The sequence below is a fragment of the Solenopsis invicta genome, chromosome 1 (assembly GCF_016802725.1).
Source record: "Solenopsis invicta isolate M01_SB chromosome 1, UNIL_Sinv_3.0, whole genome shotgun sequence".
NCBI classification, from domain to species: Eukaryota; Metazoa; Arthropoda; class Insecta; order Hymenoptera; family Formicidae; genus Solenopsis; species Solenopsis invicta.
The window spans coordinates 3,404,080-3,422,969 of record NC_052664.1 but is presented as its reverse complement, the minus strand read 5'-3'; the positions used below and the strand labels follow the sequence as shown (position 1 = coordinate 3,422,969).

General features: G+C 33.6%; 2 protein-coding genes and 1 pseudogene across 8 annotated transcripts in view; 1 reads left to right on the top strand and 2 right to left on the bottom strand.

Moving 5' to 3' along the window:
- Positions 1–5,469, bottom strand: part of LOC105202128 (transmembrane GTPase Marf) — a 168,303-nt gene extending 162,834 nt beyond the window's left edge. For 2 of the 7 annotated variants that reach the window (XM_039453672.1, XM_039453677.1), the window contains exon 1: positions 5,339–5,463. Coding sequence is in view for 5 of the 7 variants with exons in the window: in XM_039453677.1 (XP_039309611.1) it covers positions 5,339–5,379 (41 nt within the window). In the remaining 2 variants the exon portion in view is untranslated. Of the gene's footprint in view, positions 1–438; positions 1,073–5,338 lie in introns of those variants that run through there. The other 5 variants (XM_039453656.1, XM_039453647.1, XM_039453664.1 and 2 more) reach the window with 4 other exon arrangements.
- A 1,868-nt stretch (positions 5,470–7,337) lies between these two features.
- On the top strand, positions 7,338–9,613 carry LOC120358677 (annotated as a pseudogene).
- A 300-nt stretch (positions 9,614–9,913) lies between these two features.
- Positions 9,914–12,142, bottom strand: LOC120358839 (protein ALP1-like). Its single transcript, XM_039454406.1, has 2 exons — positions 11,498–12,142; positions 9,914–10,898 (listed from the first exon to the last, which is right to left on the bottom strand). Exons 1-2 carry the CDS (start codon positions 11,800–11,802, stop codon positions 9,914–9,916), a joined length of 1,290 nt encoding a protein of 429 aa, XP_039310340.1. The 5' UTR covers positions 11,803–12,142.
- Between the last annotated feature and the right edge of the window lie 6,748 nt (positions 12,143–18,890).

Here is an 18,890-nt window from a genome sequence, read left to right as displayed (position 1 = left end):
CCCATATTACTCAAAAAAATATTGCAATAACATAAAATGCAGCGAGCATAATTTGGCTTCTCTGTTATAGGCTGTAGCCAGTTTTGAAATTCAAAGCTTTTAAGCCAGATTTCTTGAAATTTTATTAATTTTGACATCATAAAAGCTGTCAATCTGTACATAATAATCTGTACATAATAATAACTTTATTATTGAATAAAAATTAACAATGTAGAAGTTTTGATTCTATAATTTAGATCATCTTCAGTACAAAAATTAAAGTGATAGTATTAATAATTACGGTAACTGTTACAATTCCTACGACGGGCGCATTCGAGGAAATTATAATAGTCACCGTAATTGTTAATACTGTTACTTTAATTTTTGTATTTTTGTTACTGAAACTAATCCAAACCATAGAAACAAAATTTCTACATTGGATAATTATACGGGCCTTACCTCCAATTTTGACAAAATTAAATTTTTTGCTCAAAATGAAAGAAGATGACAAAAATAATTGCTGCTCTGCCCCCCAAAGTGAAACATCAATTGTTAAAGTTGACGAATTTAGGTTAGGAAACCTGTCAGATAAGGTACATATAGCGATATGAAGATGCGCCATGACAACATGCGCATGCTCTATGGTATATGAAAAGTGCGCAAATTTGAAAGACGTATATAATGTAATATTTGTGATTTCAATGAACAAATTTAAAAAATGTAAAAAATTATTTTGTCTAAAAGATATAAAGTTTTAGAAGTAAAACTTCAAAAAATTCCAGGACTAATGATCAAATTGATCAAATTTCCAGGAAAATCCAGGATTCCAGGGGGCATAATGTGAAATCCATGACTTTCCATGACTACAGGTTTTTCCAGGTAGTGGACACCCTGCATTTTTATAATTTAAGTAACACATATAACTTTGTAAGGAATACAATATTATTTAATATTAAATAATATTCCCAAAATATTATTTAATATTAGTAAGTGATTGTATGTCCATTTCTAATGACATTAAAAATGGACATAAATATTTTATAATTATTATGCAAAGTAAATATTAACTTCAAAATTTTTAATTATTGGGAATATTATAACTTTTAAATGTAATAATTATAAAGTTTATGAATAATATTTAATAAATAATAATTCAAATTAATTTTTAAACAAAAATAATATCCATACAACGCTTTCATAATATTTCATGAATATTAAAATAAGATACCAAAAATATTAATTATATTAAACGAACATATAATAACATAATACAATATTCCTATAATATTATATTCTCAGAATAATATTCTTATAAAGGAACTGTCACGGGTGTCCGGCGTCGATTTGATTCTCCTTGAAATATGTTGTTAAACACGAAAATCTAAGAGAACTGTATTTTTTTATATCGGCGGAATCTCATGTTTAGAGAATGAAACACCTTTAAAAAAATATATATTTCTCTTTCGGAGTGAATTATTGTCGAAAGTAGAAGATAAAAAAAATTTTTTAACAAAAGTTGTATGGTTTAAAGAGTACTTTAAAGTTGTAAAAAAAAAATTTTTTTATTTTATTTAACAAAAACCCTCATCACTCAAAGTTTTTTTCAAATTTTTCTTTCAGCCAAATTAAAAGCTATTTTTTTTCAAATCCAACCATATATAATAAAATTTGAAAAATTTGAACAAAATTTTGGATGGTGGAGGTATTTTGTTAAACAAAACAAAAAATTTTTCTTCTCTACAACTTTAAAGTACTCTTTAAAGCGTACCACTATTGTTAAAAATTGTTTTTCTGTCTCTTCTACTTTCAACAATATTCGTCCTGAAAGAGAAATACCGTTCTATCTTTCTTTCAAAAAGTATTTCACTCCCTAAACATGAGATTTCGTCGATATAAAAAAATACAAGTCTCTCAGATTTTCGTGTTTAACAACATATTTCAAGGAGATTCAAATTAGCGCTGGATACTCATGACAGTTCCCTTGGAAAGATATCACATGTGTAAAGTTTCATACTTAATGACCCACTACTATCCAAGAAGCATCACGTGGTATAGTCCACCTAGCATCTTTGGCAGAGATCGGAACCCCACAGTTCATCACTTCTACAATATTTTGTAACTTTAATCCCTCTCTGTAGTGTGTATGCGTGTGTGTGCAAATGTATAATATAAAAATAAGCGAATTCACATCTTGTTTGCATTTTCAGAATTTGATGATAATAAATCTTCATTAAAGTAGCCATTGTAATCATTTTGTATATTTACTCGTTGATAAAACAAAAGATAGAAGTAATGCTATTATTGGGCATACTTGTGGATGCAAAATGGGCCAACGTGTTGTTTTCAGCACTAGTATTTCTTTGGTCTTTTGGTAAAGCTTGATTTCAAAAGAACATTTCAATGCTTGCTCAATTTCTCAATAATTACTTTAATGAAGAATCATTATCACATATTAAAACTGTAAACAAGGTGTAAATTCGCTTATTTTTACATTATACATTCGCACAAACACGTATACACATGGAAAAGAGAGAGAGAGAGAGAGAGAGAGAGAGAGAGAGAGAGAGTTTGAAATCATAAAATGTCGCAGGAATAACAAACTGTGAAGTCCTGATCTCTATCGAGAGATGTTAAGTGGATTATATCTTCGCGTGGTACATCTTGGATAGTGCTAAAGTAGTCTGCAATTTTTACATGCAGTATGTAATTATAATTTTAGCTAAAATCATAGTTTTCTAATTATTAACCATACATGTGATTAATGTCATTCTTTACTATATTTAAGCTATTCTTGCAATGTTCCACTTCTCGGACAAATAACTGTTTTTTCTTGTTATTTAAGGACCCAAACAATAATCTTTAAGGTGTATTTAAAAGGGCCAAAATTGACACTTTTTTAACACCCTCTTTTGTTACATAAGACAAGGACCTTTGTTTGCCACATCTTAGTTCTAATTTTGATACACATTTATATTTCTTCTATAAATGTTTAATTCTGGATAAAAATAAAAACTGACTATAAATTCTGGTTTTCGACATAGATGAGGAACTAAAATTTATTTATTTTCAAACTATATCATATTAAAAATTGTATTAATCCCATAGAGCACAGAAAAATTGCAGCAATATTGCAAAGATTATAGAAATATTTGATCGTAAGATTGTAACATTACAAAAACATTGCGTAATGTTTATAAAATATCCACCTTTAAAAATATTGCAATACAACATTACAATATAATGGACATACTCAAAATGCACTTGTAAAAATGTTAGTACGCTTATTTTATCTTTCCTTTAAATCTAATAACTACAAAGATAGAATAACAAAAAAGTGTACTTTATAAGTGGATTTTAAATATAGGTTAATATATTTAAACGTTTCTGATACTTCAGGTGCTATTATAATAATATATTTTTACACATATATTATCATGAGATATTTCCTTGAATTAATTTTTATACCAAAAAATCAATATGATATAAAAATAATTTTTTATTGTTAAAATAGATCTCATTTACTTTCTTCTTCAAACTTGATTTTGAGAACTCATTCCTACAAGAAATTATTAGAATGTGAGTAAAAAATATTATAATATTAGGAAAGAGCAAAATCAAACCATATATGTTCCAAATAGGACCTTTTTAACTTAAATGAATACAATTGGGCAGATTTGCATGCATTTATAATGTAAAGTTCTTATAAAAAACCAAATGACAGCAATTCGACAGTTTTCTATAACATTCATAAAATAGAGGCGAATATGTATTGTTAGCCATCAAGCAAAAATTTTTTTAAAAGAAATTCTTGTAACTTATTATTTAAAAGGTGTTAAAATTTTGAAAGGTAATTGATTTAAAATAATAAAAAAATGTGTAGAATTAAAAAATATCAAGCATTTTCTGATCACTTTTACAATTTATTGTAAAATTTGTTTCAAAGTTTGATAGGACTTTGGACCAAATCAGACTTTTACAGAGAAATTGCCCCTTGATCGTAGTACTGGTAATCAACCAATCAAATCTGGCCCTAGAAAAGTTAAATTAGTATAATATTATGAGTCACCAGACTTGAAATAATTACATTTTATTGATTTCAACTCTAATTATATAATAACAATATTATAACATGAAAAACATCTAATTAAATAAACTGTCATTAATTTTTTCTTTCTAATAAAATTTTTATTTTTTATTGTCAAATTGCTGATTTGAACTCAATATTTAAAAGAATACATTAAAATCTTTTAAAATTATATTTAAAAGTTTATAAAAATAGAAGTGTCCAATTTGGATCAGGGGGTGGTAACCCCTAGATAAAACATTTTTACATTTTCCATTATAATTCAACACAGGTGAGAAAAACGTCAAAATAGCCTGAAGTCAAAATGAAGGGAATTAAATTATCTTTCAAATGCACTTCTAATTTTACGATCAGACTTTATTTGTCCTTATAAAGAGTAAAAACTGCAAATAAATCTGACTATCTGACTATTCTCCCCTACATCTTTTATTCTATGTTGTGTGATTACACAACCTTTAGCAATTGGAATTTGCTAAACCCCAGGTTTAATTAAAGCATAAAATCTTTTCAAAATGCTAGTACTGTATATTTACATAGCTGGAGTATGACAGAAACTTGTATTTAGTTTTTAACAGTCAACAGTACAAGAAAATAAGTAAAAAAAAGAACAATATAAAAAATAGTACAGAAAAAATTAAAATAAAAAAATATTGCATTTATACCAAATCTGGAAGATTTTTATTTCAGGGTCTCTTGGACATGTGTCTTGTAGATTAATTACAAAAAGTAGTACTCTGTTACATTCAACTAGTGGCAATAACACACAGATACATTATGACATTTTTGACAATATTTTTGAAACATTGCTACAATATTGATGAAATAATATTGCAAAAAAATTATTGTAAATGTTTTTGCAATAAATTTACTGCATTGCAATATGATGTTGCAATGCTGCTGTAAGATTCTGTGTTGTATAGACAAAACCATAATTAAAAACAAAATTTAATTTAAATTACATTTAAATTTATCGATTTAAATCAAAATGTTTGATAAACTAATAAATTAATAACGTACACCATACTTTCTTTCCAAAAAGTGTAATAAGCATACAATTTCATAAATCACATTAAAATTTTTTCGACAAAAATATTGCGTAACAACTTTCAACTAAATATTTCGAAAAGACTTTCTATTTAAAAGACTAAAATTATTTTATACAATGCTTTAATTCATAATCTAACCTTTACATTGGTGTTAAAAAATCTTTTCATTAATACGTATAAATTTTTATCAAGATATTAAAATATGTTCATAACAGTGCAATTTTCATACCGTAAAGATAGCTGTTTGTAAAATGATGAATAGTAATTCATAATTTTAAGAAAACTTCGTTAAATCATTATTCGGAATACTTCTACAATCCATACACCATGATGCAATAAGATGAGACTGCGTTCGAAAATATCTCTCGAATATACTCAAGGAAGTGCGTTCAAAAATTCACTCGTAAGTGCCCGTCTACAATTAGGGTGATTTTACATGGAGCGCGGAAACACGCCGTTTGTTTTCTGTTCCTGAGGGTCAATCATGTAATTTCACGTGGAACTTTTCACCTTTCACTTTTCACTTTTCACGTTTCACTTTTCACTTTTCATTTTTCATTTTTCACTCATAGAGAGTTCACGTGAATCTTTTCACGCACAGCGATTATAGGCTTGTTTTCTATTCCTGCACTAGACTGCACTGGAACGTTCCTTCTTGCTTTCGCTAACTTTGAAACATCTACCTATTTCATTTTAAGTGTACACTTATTTAGAGAGTTCAGGGGGTCAATCTTGTAATTTCACGTGGAACTTTTCACGTTTCACTTTTCACTTTTCATTTTTCATTTTTCACTCATAGAGAGTTCACGTGAATCTTTTCACGCACAGCGATTATGTATGAATAATGCGCGGAAATTTAGTTTGCGTTCCGAAATTCACCAGAGGCTCTGTCATTCCGTTTGTTTTCTGTTCCTGAACTCTCTAAATAAGTGTACACTTAAAATGAAATAGATAGATGTTTCAAAGTTAGCGAAAGCAAGAAGGAACGTTCTAGTGCAGTCTAGTGCAGGAACAGAAAACAAGCCTATTGCAACTATCAAGCGATCGTGAAAAAGGTTTCTATCTGCTTTTACAGTATAACTTTTACTGTAAAAATTTTGTTATATAAAAAAAATTGTAAAAAAAATATTCATAAATAAATAGCAATATTTCTTGTATTGCATAAACTTAATTTACAAATATAATATATATTACATTTATTTTTAATGATCCGTATAACAACTATTTTATTATGTAGTAATCTAATACTCAAAATTACATTGTAATTTAATTCAAACATTGTTTTTCAAAATTAATTTTAATTAGTTTTTTATGTGTGCAAATTTTAAAGTAAATTAATTTCATTAGTCATTAAATTTAACTTTGTTTAATTAAAAAATATTGAATAATTTAGAATATGGACCTTGATCAAAACTGAATTCTCCGCTCACACATGTATTTTCCAAATTTATAAGTTATAAACACTTACATGATAGATTAATATTCTATTTCACAAGACGCACCTTTCTTATATCATTGAGTATCAAAACGCTTTTAAAGTATATTTTTATCTAAATTTGCATTTGATGAAACCTCATTCTATATAATTATCAAAATATCAATTTGTCAAATATAAATATCAAACCTAATTACATCACAAAAGCATTATTTTTATTTATGTATGTATTACTTTATCCTATCAACGCAATGCAATACCAAAAAGGTTAAGCTTTTCAATAATACCTCTTCAAACTGTTACCACACTTTCATTCTTATTTCAAAATACATACAATTTATTAATTCCCTAAATTTTCACCTTTTCGCCATCACGGCTGATGGCGAAAAAGTTCACGTGAAAAAGTTCATATTTCCGTTCATGAGTGAGTTACATGATTCCGTGGAATCGTACATGATCGTGCAGTTCACGTGAAACTTTTCACTTTTCACGTTTCCGCCCTAGGGAAAATGTTACATGATAGACCCCCTGTATTAAGATTTGGAAACTTAATACCAACTCTATAAACAATGGAAAATAAAGTTCAATTTTTATGGGTTGGCATTATAACCGTCGTTATATTGCGACCGTTTACACGTCCTTTTTACGTCGAAGTTATAACTCTAAAGCTATATCCACACAAACTTGCATAAGCCCATAAGCATATGCATAAGAAAATGGACCAATCACGCGTTTAATATGAAGAACGCCATATTGCTGCATAGGACGTAAAAATAGCGTACGCACATTGTCGAAAAATTTTTACCACCTATGGCTATGTTCCGATATTAACTGCCAGTACTGAAAATGTATAGTATATGTGACGTGAACTATAAATTTTCAGTACTGCCAGTAAAAACGGAACACAGCCTATGTAGCCGCATAAGCATATGCATAATAAGGTTAACCAATCACGTGCTTAATATAAAGACTACAAAATTGCTCTACAACACATAAGCAGAACATGTGCATATGCAGAAAAATTTCATATTGTTGATATATTTATGTAAGTAAGATTATGTTATAGGACGGCGCTTGACAAATCTTCGTATTACGATCGTATCAAATAAAAAATATTTATTTTGTAGTTATTTTATCTGTTGAAAATACTCTCAAGATGGATTGTGAATTAGCCAGTGACAAAGAAAACATGAATGAGCAGGATTGTACATACGAATATTGTGAAGAAGATGCTGATGTTGTTCTAATAGATCTCGTTAAAAACTTTCCCTTTCTTTATGATAAAAGTGCAACAGATTTTAAAAACGCAAAGAAGAAGGAACGTACATGGATGGAAATTTCTGAATATTTAAAGTTACCAAGTAATTTTTTATTATTTTTATAAATTATAAATTTTATATTTCATAAGTCATCAACTACATATTTTTCTCTTTACTTTTTTTACTTTGCTTTTATTAATATCTTTTTTATTGTTAATTACAGTTACGGATTGTCAAAATAGATGGCAAAGACTTAGAGAAAAATTTTCTCGCGAAAAGAAAAGAAGAGAACTAGAAACCCGAAGTGGCAGTGGAGCATCTACAAGACGTTCTTATTATATAACAACATGAAATTTTTGGATTCTTTTGTTAAAAGCAGGAAGTAAGTTCTATTACCTTTCTATAAGATAAATTAGATTATATGCTTTTTTATTTTTATATATAACTAATTTTGTAATATAATTGTTTTATATAATTAATTGTATAATTAATTTTTAGAACTTATACAAACATTACACCACGAGGAACACATTTTATTTCTAATATACCCAAAACCAAATGTATTTTACAAAAGAGTAAGCCAGTTGAAACTATCAATAGGTGAGTACATCTCATTTAGTAATAATTTAACAAAGCTTTAATTCTTTTGTTTGTAGGTTGCAAATAATGGTAAAATATTTACTGGTTTAGTCATAATCTTTTTACATAAACTAATAAATAATTATAATCTTTTCAGCATTTCTGCTCCATCTGAGGTGTTAAAATCTTCATCACCATTATCAATACTGTCGTCTTCATCATCTGTACCTTCATCTCCATCTCTATCTTCAACCCCATCTTTATCGCCAAGTATTAATGAAAATTCGTCATTAATACAATCATGCATAAAATCTACGCCAGAAAATAAAGCAATTTTGTCATCAATGCAACCATGCATAAAATTTATGCCAGGAAATAAAAAAAACAAAGCAAAATGTACAATTATGCAAGAAGCGGACGAAGTTGACAAATCGTTTATGAATTTATCATCTGTTATGTCTCAACATTTCTCAGGTAAACAAAAAATGGATGAAGATGATGTTTTTGGTAGCACAATTGCATTTCAATTACGTAAAATAGAAGAACCACGGAAGGCACCATTGAAAGGAAAGATTATGAAGATTTTATATGAGTTTTAAAGATAATTTTTTATTACATCTTATAACAGTTATGTTAAAATCACATTAGGTTTGCTCTCTGTAGCTGAAGTGGCTGCACTAGTTGAGTTTATCTTTTTCTTTCCAATGTGGAGTAAAAAAGATAAACTCTGAACTAGTGTAACCAGTTCAGCTACAGAGAACAAACCTATTTCATGTCGAGACGGTTCTTGTTGTACAACTGCAGTAGGGTTTGCATAATTGCATACAAATATACAGCAATCTTAGAGCAATTGAATATTTTAAGTGCAAGTAAACATTTTAAGTCAAAATGTTAAGTTTCATTGCATGGACAAAAGCATATAAGACTGATAATTTTTTGTTTTTTTGTTTTAGTTACTATATAATTTTGTCTGCGGATAATATTTAATTTGTTGTTTTTATGCTTTATAAGTTGCTGTGCACTAAAAGACTTATATTAAACGTTTTGTTTATTTGAAGTTTTTTTAGTTTATTTTCTTTTTAATTTTATTTTCTATTACAAATAAAATAAGCATAAAATTTTTGTTTGCTTGAAAATAAACTTTTATTTATAACTTTAAGACGTATTAACGTGTTCTATGATAACAAATATTATTTTGTTCAAATGTATTAAAATTTTTACATTTCATTATAATCAAAACCAAAGTAAAAGTGATTAAGTTATATGCATTGTTGCGGGTGACACTCTTTTGGACACAGTACAATTGGACACCAACCAATCATCTTGACTTATCTAACCAAACCAACGGAAAAACTCTAGGCATTGGCCGCTGTGAGTGGTGGTGTCCAATCGTGCGGTGTCCAATCGTGCGCACTCCCATTGTTGCCACTTGTTTTACATTAATTATATATGTAATTCAGCACATAGATATGTATATTTTTGTACTTTTGATACAGAAATAAAAAAGTAAAAATAGTACTGGATACAATATTTATTCGTATAAAGTATGATACGTAGATCTCACATGTATCCGTTCATATTGCCATGTAACTTCACCTACGGATGATAGCAAATATTCAGTTAAAATGTCTCTTTGCTCGTATGCTTCGCGAGTTGCCCTATGTGCACTGCAAGGCCTTAGACGTTCTATTCCTTCGTTTTCATCTCTCCATCTTCCCGGTATTACTGTTCCCATATCATTATCATGATCGACAAAGTTTGTTGGGCAGTATGTTTGTTCGCATGATGATTTTTTGGCGTTTTCAGTCATTAAAAAATTGTGTAAATTTACGCATGCTAAAACATATCGATCAACAGTTGATGGATGAGCACAAATTGGGCGACGAAGTATTCGCCATCTTGATACTAGAATACCAAAAGCATTTTCGATTGTACGTCTTGCACGTGATAAACGATAATTAAATATACTTTTGTTATCGCTCAAGTATCGACCAGAATAGGGACGCATAACATTTTTATGCAACTGAAAAGCCTCATCATCAACGACAAAATAGGGCAATTCTATATCACATCCAGGTAATTTCCTTGTTTCATGCGATATATTAAGTGTGCGATTATATAATGCTTTTCCAAATACTGATTTGGATAGAACACCAGCATCACAATCACTGCCAAAAGCACCTACGTCAACTACAGTGAACTTATACTCATGATCACATATAGCCATGAGTACTAAGCTAAAAGTCTTCTTATAATTAAAATATAAGCTCCCAGATTTTGGTGGTGCTTGTATCTGGATGTGCTTTCCATCCATTGCACCAATTGTGTTTGGAAAATTCCACGGTTGCCAAAAGCCCGTGCTTATATTTTTCCACTCATCCAATGTTGGTGGATTAAGATATTCAGTACTAAGTACGTTTGAAATTATTTCGCATGTTTCCTTAACTATGGAATGAGCAGTTGATAATCCAATGCGATATGCTAATGATGTCATTTGGTCACCTGTTGCAAGAAACCTATTTTCAAGAAAAAGGACTTTATTATTATCTATCTATCTATCTATTTATATAAGTACCGTCTTCTGTCTGTCTGTCTGTCTGTCTGACCGCGAACTACTTATTCGTTTTAATGGACCAAATTTTTACTAAAAGTATATAAAATAGGGGTAGAATTTTCCGGGGAGTGCTATGATGTGTATAGTTTTTCGTTACCGATTTTTTGGAAACCGGTTTGGAAATTATTAAAATTTCGAGAAATAATAAATATTAATTGACCAATTTTCTTGAAACCAGTGCCAACATTTTTTTAATTTTTGGAAGATAAGTTTAATTTTTTATTAATGGATCAATTTTCTTGAAACCAGTGCTAAAATTGTTTTAATTTTTTGTTGATTTTAATGAAACTGGTACCAAAAGAATTTTATGGGGATGGCTACTATAGGGTTGGAAATTGGAGGTTTCATGGGGTTCTATTGATGCTCCTAATTAATTAGTGAGAAGGATTTGGGAAGAGGGGAATAGATTTTGAGCACGCGCAAAGCGCGGGCGAAAAATCTAGTAATTATATATAAAATATCAATAACAAGGTTCAGAATTGAATTTATTTATACAATTACCTGAGTGTAATAATCAAACGCTGCTCTGGAGACAAGGCTCGCCAATTAGATTTTTTTAAATATGATCCTATCTTGCTTAATAATAAATTAAAAGTATCTTCATTCATTCGTGTATATTTAAAAAACATATCTGAATCTTGTTTCAATTCTTGAAAGAGGTGGTCAAAATCTCCTTGATAAAATCTTAATGTATTAATTGGACGACACCACCATCTTCTCTTATGTTTTTTTAATAGACGATGTCGACGACGTCTGTATAATATATAACTCAAACATGACAAAGCACATAACTCTTCAGCTTCCATATTTCAATTTTTAGATTTTTCAGAGGATATGTCGAGTAACACGGATTGCACAATATAATATTACAAATCCACGGAATATATATATGTCAATTTGATAATATTTATTCTACAGTGACGATTGAACGTTTTCTTTACGACGCTGCATATGTGTACACATATAAAGATACATTTGAGTAGCACTTTTCTTATTAGATATGTGATTGGTTCATTTCTTTATGCATATGTTTATGCAGTTATGCAAACTTCGTCTGAATTGACCCTTATTATGGTTATAATTGTGCATATGCTTATGGGCTTATGCAAGTTTGTGTGGATATAGCTTTACCGTCGACATTAGCATTACCCAATGTGCACCACGTGGAAGTTGCCGGTCGGATTTTTGCACATCGTATGTGTGTGTGTGTGTGTGTGTGTGTGTGTGTGTGTGTGTGTGTGTGTATGTGTGTGTGTGTGTGTGTGTGTGTGTGTGTGTATATGTGTGTGCGCGCGTCACAGCAGAGATAAGGAGCCCACAGTTCGTCACTTCTGAAGTATTTAACAACTTCAAACCCTCTTTACTGTGTATGTGTGTGTGTGTGTGCGTGTGTGTGTGTGTGTGTGTGTGTGTGTGTCACAGCAGAGATAAGGACCCCACAGTTTGTCACTTCTGCAGTATTTAATGACTCCAAACCTTCTCTACTGTGTATGTGTGTGCGTGTGTGTGTGTGTGTGTGTGTATCACAGCAGAGATAAGAACCCCGCAGTTTGTCACTTCTGCAATATTTAATGACTCAAAACCCTCTCTGCTGTGTGTGTATGCGCTCGCACGCAGGAGTGTTCAATAGTGTGTATTTCCTCCTCTCTGATCAATTACTGTTTGCAAGCGTTCTCGCATATTTATACATCTCGCAACACAATCTTGCGGAACGTTGTGCCAAATTTCCGTTAAAATTTCTCCCAAATCTTCTAAATTTCGCGGCTGTTCCTCGCGACGCCTTAATCGTCGTTCCGTTTCATCCCAAATGTGTTCGATTGGATTTAAGTCCGGGATATTGGTGGGATGATTTAACAGTCTAAATGCGTGTCGTTGAAAAAAAACGTCGCGTTATATTTGCCGTATGAGGTCCAGCGTTGTCCTGCATAAAAATAAAGTTCCGACAGGTTCGATTTAATAGCAAAACGTGTGGTCGTAGAATATCGTTGATATAACGGACACACACGAAATACCCAGCCAGCAGAGAGGGTTTGGAGTCATTAAATAATGCAAAAGTGATGAACTGCGGGGTCCTTATCTCTGCTGTGATACAGACACACACACACACACACACGCACGCAAGCACGCAAGCACGCACGCTCGCTCGCACGCACGCACGCACGCACGCACGCACGCACGCACGCACGCACGCACGCACGCACGCACGCACGCACGCACGCACGCACGCACGCACGCACGCACGCACGCACGCACGCACGCACGCACGCACGCACGCACGCACGCACGCACGCACGCACGCACGCACGCACGCACGCACGCACGCACGCACGCACGCACGCACGCACGCACGCACGCACGCACGCACGCACGCACGCACGCACGCACGCACGCACGCACGCACGCACGCACGCACGCACGCACGCACGCACGCACGCACGCACGCACGCACGCACGCACGCACGCACGCACGCACGCACGCACGCACGCACGCACGCACGCACGCACGCACGCACGCACGCACGCACGCACGCACGCACGCACGCACACATACATACATACACACGATGTGCAAAAAGCCGACCGACAACCTCCACGTGGTGCACATTGAGTAATGCTAATGTAGACGTTGGTAGACGTCATTTTTCGAAAAAATGTACTGTAAATAATGTATTTCTTCAAAGTCTTGTAACTCGGTCAAAGAAAAATCGTAGAAAAAATTTTAAAAAAAGCAGTTTGTAGAGAAAATGCCGTACTTTATGGCACTTGCATTGGATTTGTCTAGAAAAAATTTTTTATTGAGCTACAGGCTGTTAAAAATTCGTAATTTTAAGGAAAAAACAGTGTATCTTTTTTGGGGCATAGTACTAGAAATTGAAAAAATTTTTGAAAACCGTTAATAGCATGTTAAAGCTAAAACTTCGAGCTTTAAAATAGTTTTTTGATTTTTTGTCTACGATGATTTTTCACGGAGTACGGATATCATTTGTAAAAAATGCAGGTTTAGCTTCAAAGTTGCGTAACTCGGTCAAAAAAAATCGTAGAGAAATTTTAAGAAAAGCATTTTGTAGATAAAATGTTGTAGTTTATGAAGTTTTACTTGAATTATTCGAAAAAAATTTGTTGGTCGATCTGCAAAGTGTCAAAGATACGTAATTTTAACGAACAAAACAAGGTGTGCTTTTTTACTGCATAAGACAAAGAAGTTAAAAGAATTTTGAAAATCTGCTGGTAGAACGTTAAATCTCGATCTTCATGCTTCAAAATGCTTTTTTTATCTACGATGATTTTTCACCGAGTTACAGTCATTTGAAGATAGCCTAATTTTTGGTGTCTGGAAAGTGTTCCCTATTTTTTTTTTTAGTAGTGTATATAATAAATATGCATTCGAAAATTGCATTGTTCTTTATATTAAATAAGACATTTTGAAGATGTTCTAAAGACGTCCTTTAAATGTCTAGCAGATATTGGTGATACGTTCCGAAAAGGTCCGCTATACATATATATATGTCAACGAAGTTGAGTATTTTTATTATTATCATCATTATCATTATTATTATAACACAAGAATTTTATAAATTATAAAATTATAAAGATAATTTTTCGTGTTAAAAAATATTTAACAAAAGATATATTTAACCATATATAAACATAAACTACAAATTTTGATAATATGAGAAGCTTTAATATACAGTATATAGCTTTTTAATAAAATATGTTATTCGTTAATACTTAATATTTCATTATATATAATATTTAAATTATGTAACATTTAATACATATGTATAATACTATAACGATTAATTTAATATGCTATTTAATGGTTATTTTATTTGTGAGGAAAATCCTACTCAAAATATAAATAAATAATAACGTATATTATATCAAGTAAAATTTTTCTTGGAAAAAACGTTTTGGAACGTAAACTTAAAATATAAAGAAAGTAATTATACATCTAGCAGCAAGGTATATATATTTGATTTACAGAATCATATCTGTTTACATGATTCTGTGAATCAAATACATGTATATATTAAAATTCGATTTAATTATAATTTATGAAATCCTGTAATTTTGGATTGAAATGAATTTAACAAGTGAGTGCTGGCACCACCGCTAGGCGGCCACGCCGCGAGAGATCTTCTCGTGAGTCAAATGCGGCCACGGGCGTTATATCTAGGCGCCACCGCGGTCGACTCCCTAGCTTATAACTTCAGTAAGACTTTTAGGAGCTGTTTGTTGTAACCTCTAGACGAATACTCGCTTTCAGTCTTTTCAAATGTGACGTGTGTGTGGAACGCTGTTCCACATAAATTTTTATAATTTTTACATGTAAACAACAATTTGTATTGTTATTTAATCTTGTACAAATATTTAATTCAAATTAAATCTTTTTTTAGTCTTTTTTAACGAAAAGGATACAAGAAATATTTTTTTGTAAATTAAACATTTATAACGTTTTATATTAATGTATTCTGTTTTAATAAATCTATCTGGGTTCCGATTTTATAATATTTTCAATCTGTCTTAACACCATATTTTCGGTGCAGAAATCTCAATCGATTTGGATTACTTTTTTTTTAATCGGTTTTAATCGTACATTTTCGGCAGGGTTAATACTACTTTTAGTAATAAATATCATTTTTTACTAAATAAAGTCCTAATCGCGCAATATAAAGTAATGTCCAAACAACGTCCATAAAAGTCCTTTTTATGTCCTGCTGAGACGTCCTAATGACGTCCATTTGACGTCAGAAGGCGGTACATTGTACGTCCGAAGGACGTTTCCTAGACGTCTACAAGGCACAGTTGGTATGTCATCTGGGCGTCAAGACATGTCCGACCGCGACGTCCATTGGACGTCCAAAGGACGTCTTTGTGTTGCGTGGGGAGTATGTATTTATATATTTGTGTTTATAATATTTATACTACTTACCATTGGTAGCTACAAAATTTTCATCGATGTTTAAACAATCTCTTGTTTCATTATATTCTTTGAAACATTCATGTTCTAAAACATTTTGACAATGATTTGCTAATAACTAGTTACATTTTCCACACCGAATATACTGCAAATATTAATAATTTAAGGTTAAAAATAAGCAATTTATTATCTTATTCAAAATATCTAATAAATAGAAAATATAATTTATAATGCAAAAAGAGAGAATCAAATAGCACGATTATTACAATAAGATGTAGGAAAATTAAAAACAAAGGAAAAAAACACATCAAAACATTAATTTTTAAGAAATTTTTTAGAAATGTTAACCTCACTTGAAGAAAATAATATATAATTAAAATTTATTAATATTTTATTATTAATATTAAAAATTAATATTAATAAGATCGCAACAAAACTGTCTTTGTATTAAAATTATTAATGAAAATAAGTTAATTTGCTTACTGGTACATTCTCCATGATAAACACGAGGTTTCTCTTTCACACACACGCATACACAAAACTATATGCAAGTTTTAACGCAGGCGTAATGATAAACGCGTAACGCGTAACGCGAAATATCTATGCCACGGGACGCCACCCTGAGGATTAATTTACTTGACGCTGACCTCTGCTCGTGTATGAAGCTTAGTTTCCTCCACATTTCGTTTGCTGAAGCACATGTTAACAAGCATTCCAGTTGAGAATCCTCTAGTGTGGATGATATAAGAAACATGGCCTTTGCGTCCTCCATGCTTTCCTGTCGTTTGCATGTTCCTGTCCTGGCTTTTCTTTTACTCCAGTAACGATTTCCAACAGACCATGTGATATAAATGCTGTCTTTATTTGAAACTTCCACGTCTGGAAGTTTATACCGTCAAATTTCTTGATTTGTCTCGTAAAGCTTTCGTCTGACATCTTGATTAACAGGTTCACACGTGACACACACTGAGAGAAACGATATTCTTACACTATTTCCCTTCCAGACTGTATTAATTTTTCTTTTTTTATTTATTTTACCAGCGATCTGGGCTCATAACCTGTTAAGGTTCTACGTTTTGTTGAAGTAATAACAAAGATCACTGTCTGGGATTAATAACATTTATTATAGTATTGTTATTAAAATGCTCTTTTGTATACAAATATTATTATTGTGGGGTTAAATTTGAAAAAGTATAAGAATGACTTAATGATAGAAAGAAGGAAGAAGTAAGAGCTTTGAAATGGGATTAATACAGAAAGAAGAAAGAAATTAAGAAGGCGAAGAAGATAAAGATTTAAAAATCTTTAAATAAAGGAATAATGGGTAAATATCATATGATACTTTTGTAACGATGCGCCTCCGCATCGTTCCCCCTGGGGCCACGAACCGCCCCCCTGTCCGGCCGAACACCCGCCGGACAGACGAACAGGCGCTACGCGCCGATAATCGCCTCGAACACACGCACGCGAACGGTCCGACGAGCGCGCCGTTAAACGCCCGAAGTCCGCGCGCACGCGCACGGATTCGCATGCTCCTGGCGTTGGAGCAACAGAGAGGCGTACGCTCAAGCGAGAGCGCGATACCGGACCGATCTCGGAGCAGCGGGGATGCTGTATTCCGAGAAGAACCGAACTCCACTCGAACATCCCCGACTCTCCGAGATCGGGGTATAAAAGGCGGACGATCCCGCAGAGAGATCGACTCCTCTCCGGTCCAGCCTCCGAGCCAGACCCAGGAAATCCGCGTGGTAGAGCGAGCTCTGTCACCGCCGAGAGATCTCGGCGATTTCCGATCCCGCTTTCCCAGCACCGAGGGAATCCGAGTGGTAGAGCGAGCTCTGCCACCGTTGAGAGATCTCAACGATTCCCTCAACCCATCTCCGTCCAAACATCCATGGTAACGACTGCCACCAAGGGGGTAGAGATATCTCTGCCTCCATCGAGAGCTCTCGAGGCAGCCGACACCGACTCACGTCGGGGATTCCCTACTAAGGGAATCCCGCCGCGCACCTGTCGCGAATTCGCGGAACACCGACGCGGCTTCTAGCGTGGGGCGTCCCGGCCCGCGCGCACCGCGGACCGACAAGGCCGGCGACGACATAAACATCGTAGGATCCTCGCGACGATACCGACACCAAGCGCGAGCGAGACCGCGCTATCGTGCGCTCTCTCGCACCGACCGCGACCCGAGTGCGAGCGACCGGACGTATGTACATAAATCCCCGGTCTGTAAATACCGCGTCTTCTTGCTGTAAATACCGCGTCTTCTTACTGTAAATACCGCGTCTTTTTATTGTAATACCGCGTCTTCTTATTATAAACCCGCGTCACCGTACCGTCGCGGATGCACCGCGTGTATCCGCGAACTGCGGGCACATATTGTCATTAGTAGATCGTAAATAAAGTCATTACACATTACACGCACGTCCGATCTCGGAATTGATTAAACCCGGCAACCTTCCTTCGAGCCCTGGCTTCCCTGAGCTCGTCCGCGCTCGGACAAAACACAGGTTGTTACATGGCGCCCGAACAGGGACCGTTTCCGACATCCGCAAATTGATTCCGAGATCGGTGATGCCGCTTGCGTGGATATACAATATCCAACGACACGAACTAGTCCGCACGTTAGAGAGCCTCCGCCTCAATCCGACCGGAAGCGTAGCCGAATTACGCCAACGTCTACGCGACTACATCGTGTCGCACCCCGAGTACATTCCGCCGCCAGCTATGCCAGACCCGGTCACGATCCAGGTCGAGACGCCGGAAACTCCGCGGGCCAGTAGCGATCCTGCCGCGGTGATGAACCAGATACGCAAATGGGGGTGTAATTTCGACGGGAAAGATCCCGCCGCTTTCCTCGAACGCATCGAGGAGTTGCAAGCAGAATACGGGTACACGGGGGAGCAACTCCTGCGCGGACTGCCCGAACTGCTCCGCGGGGAGGCGCTGCTATGGTACCGAAACAACCGCACG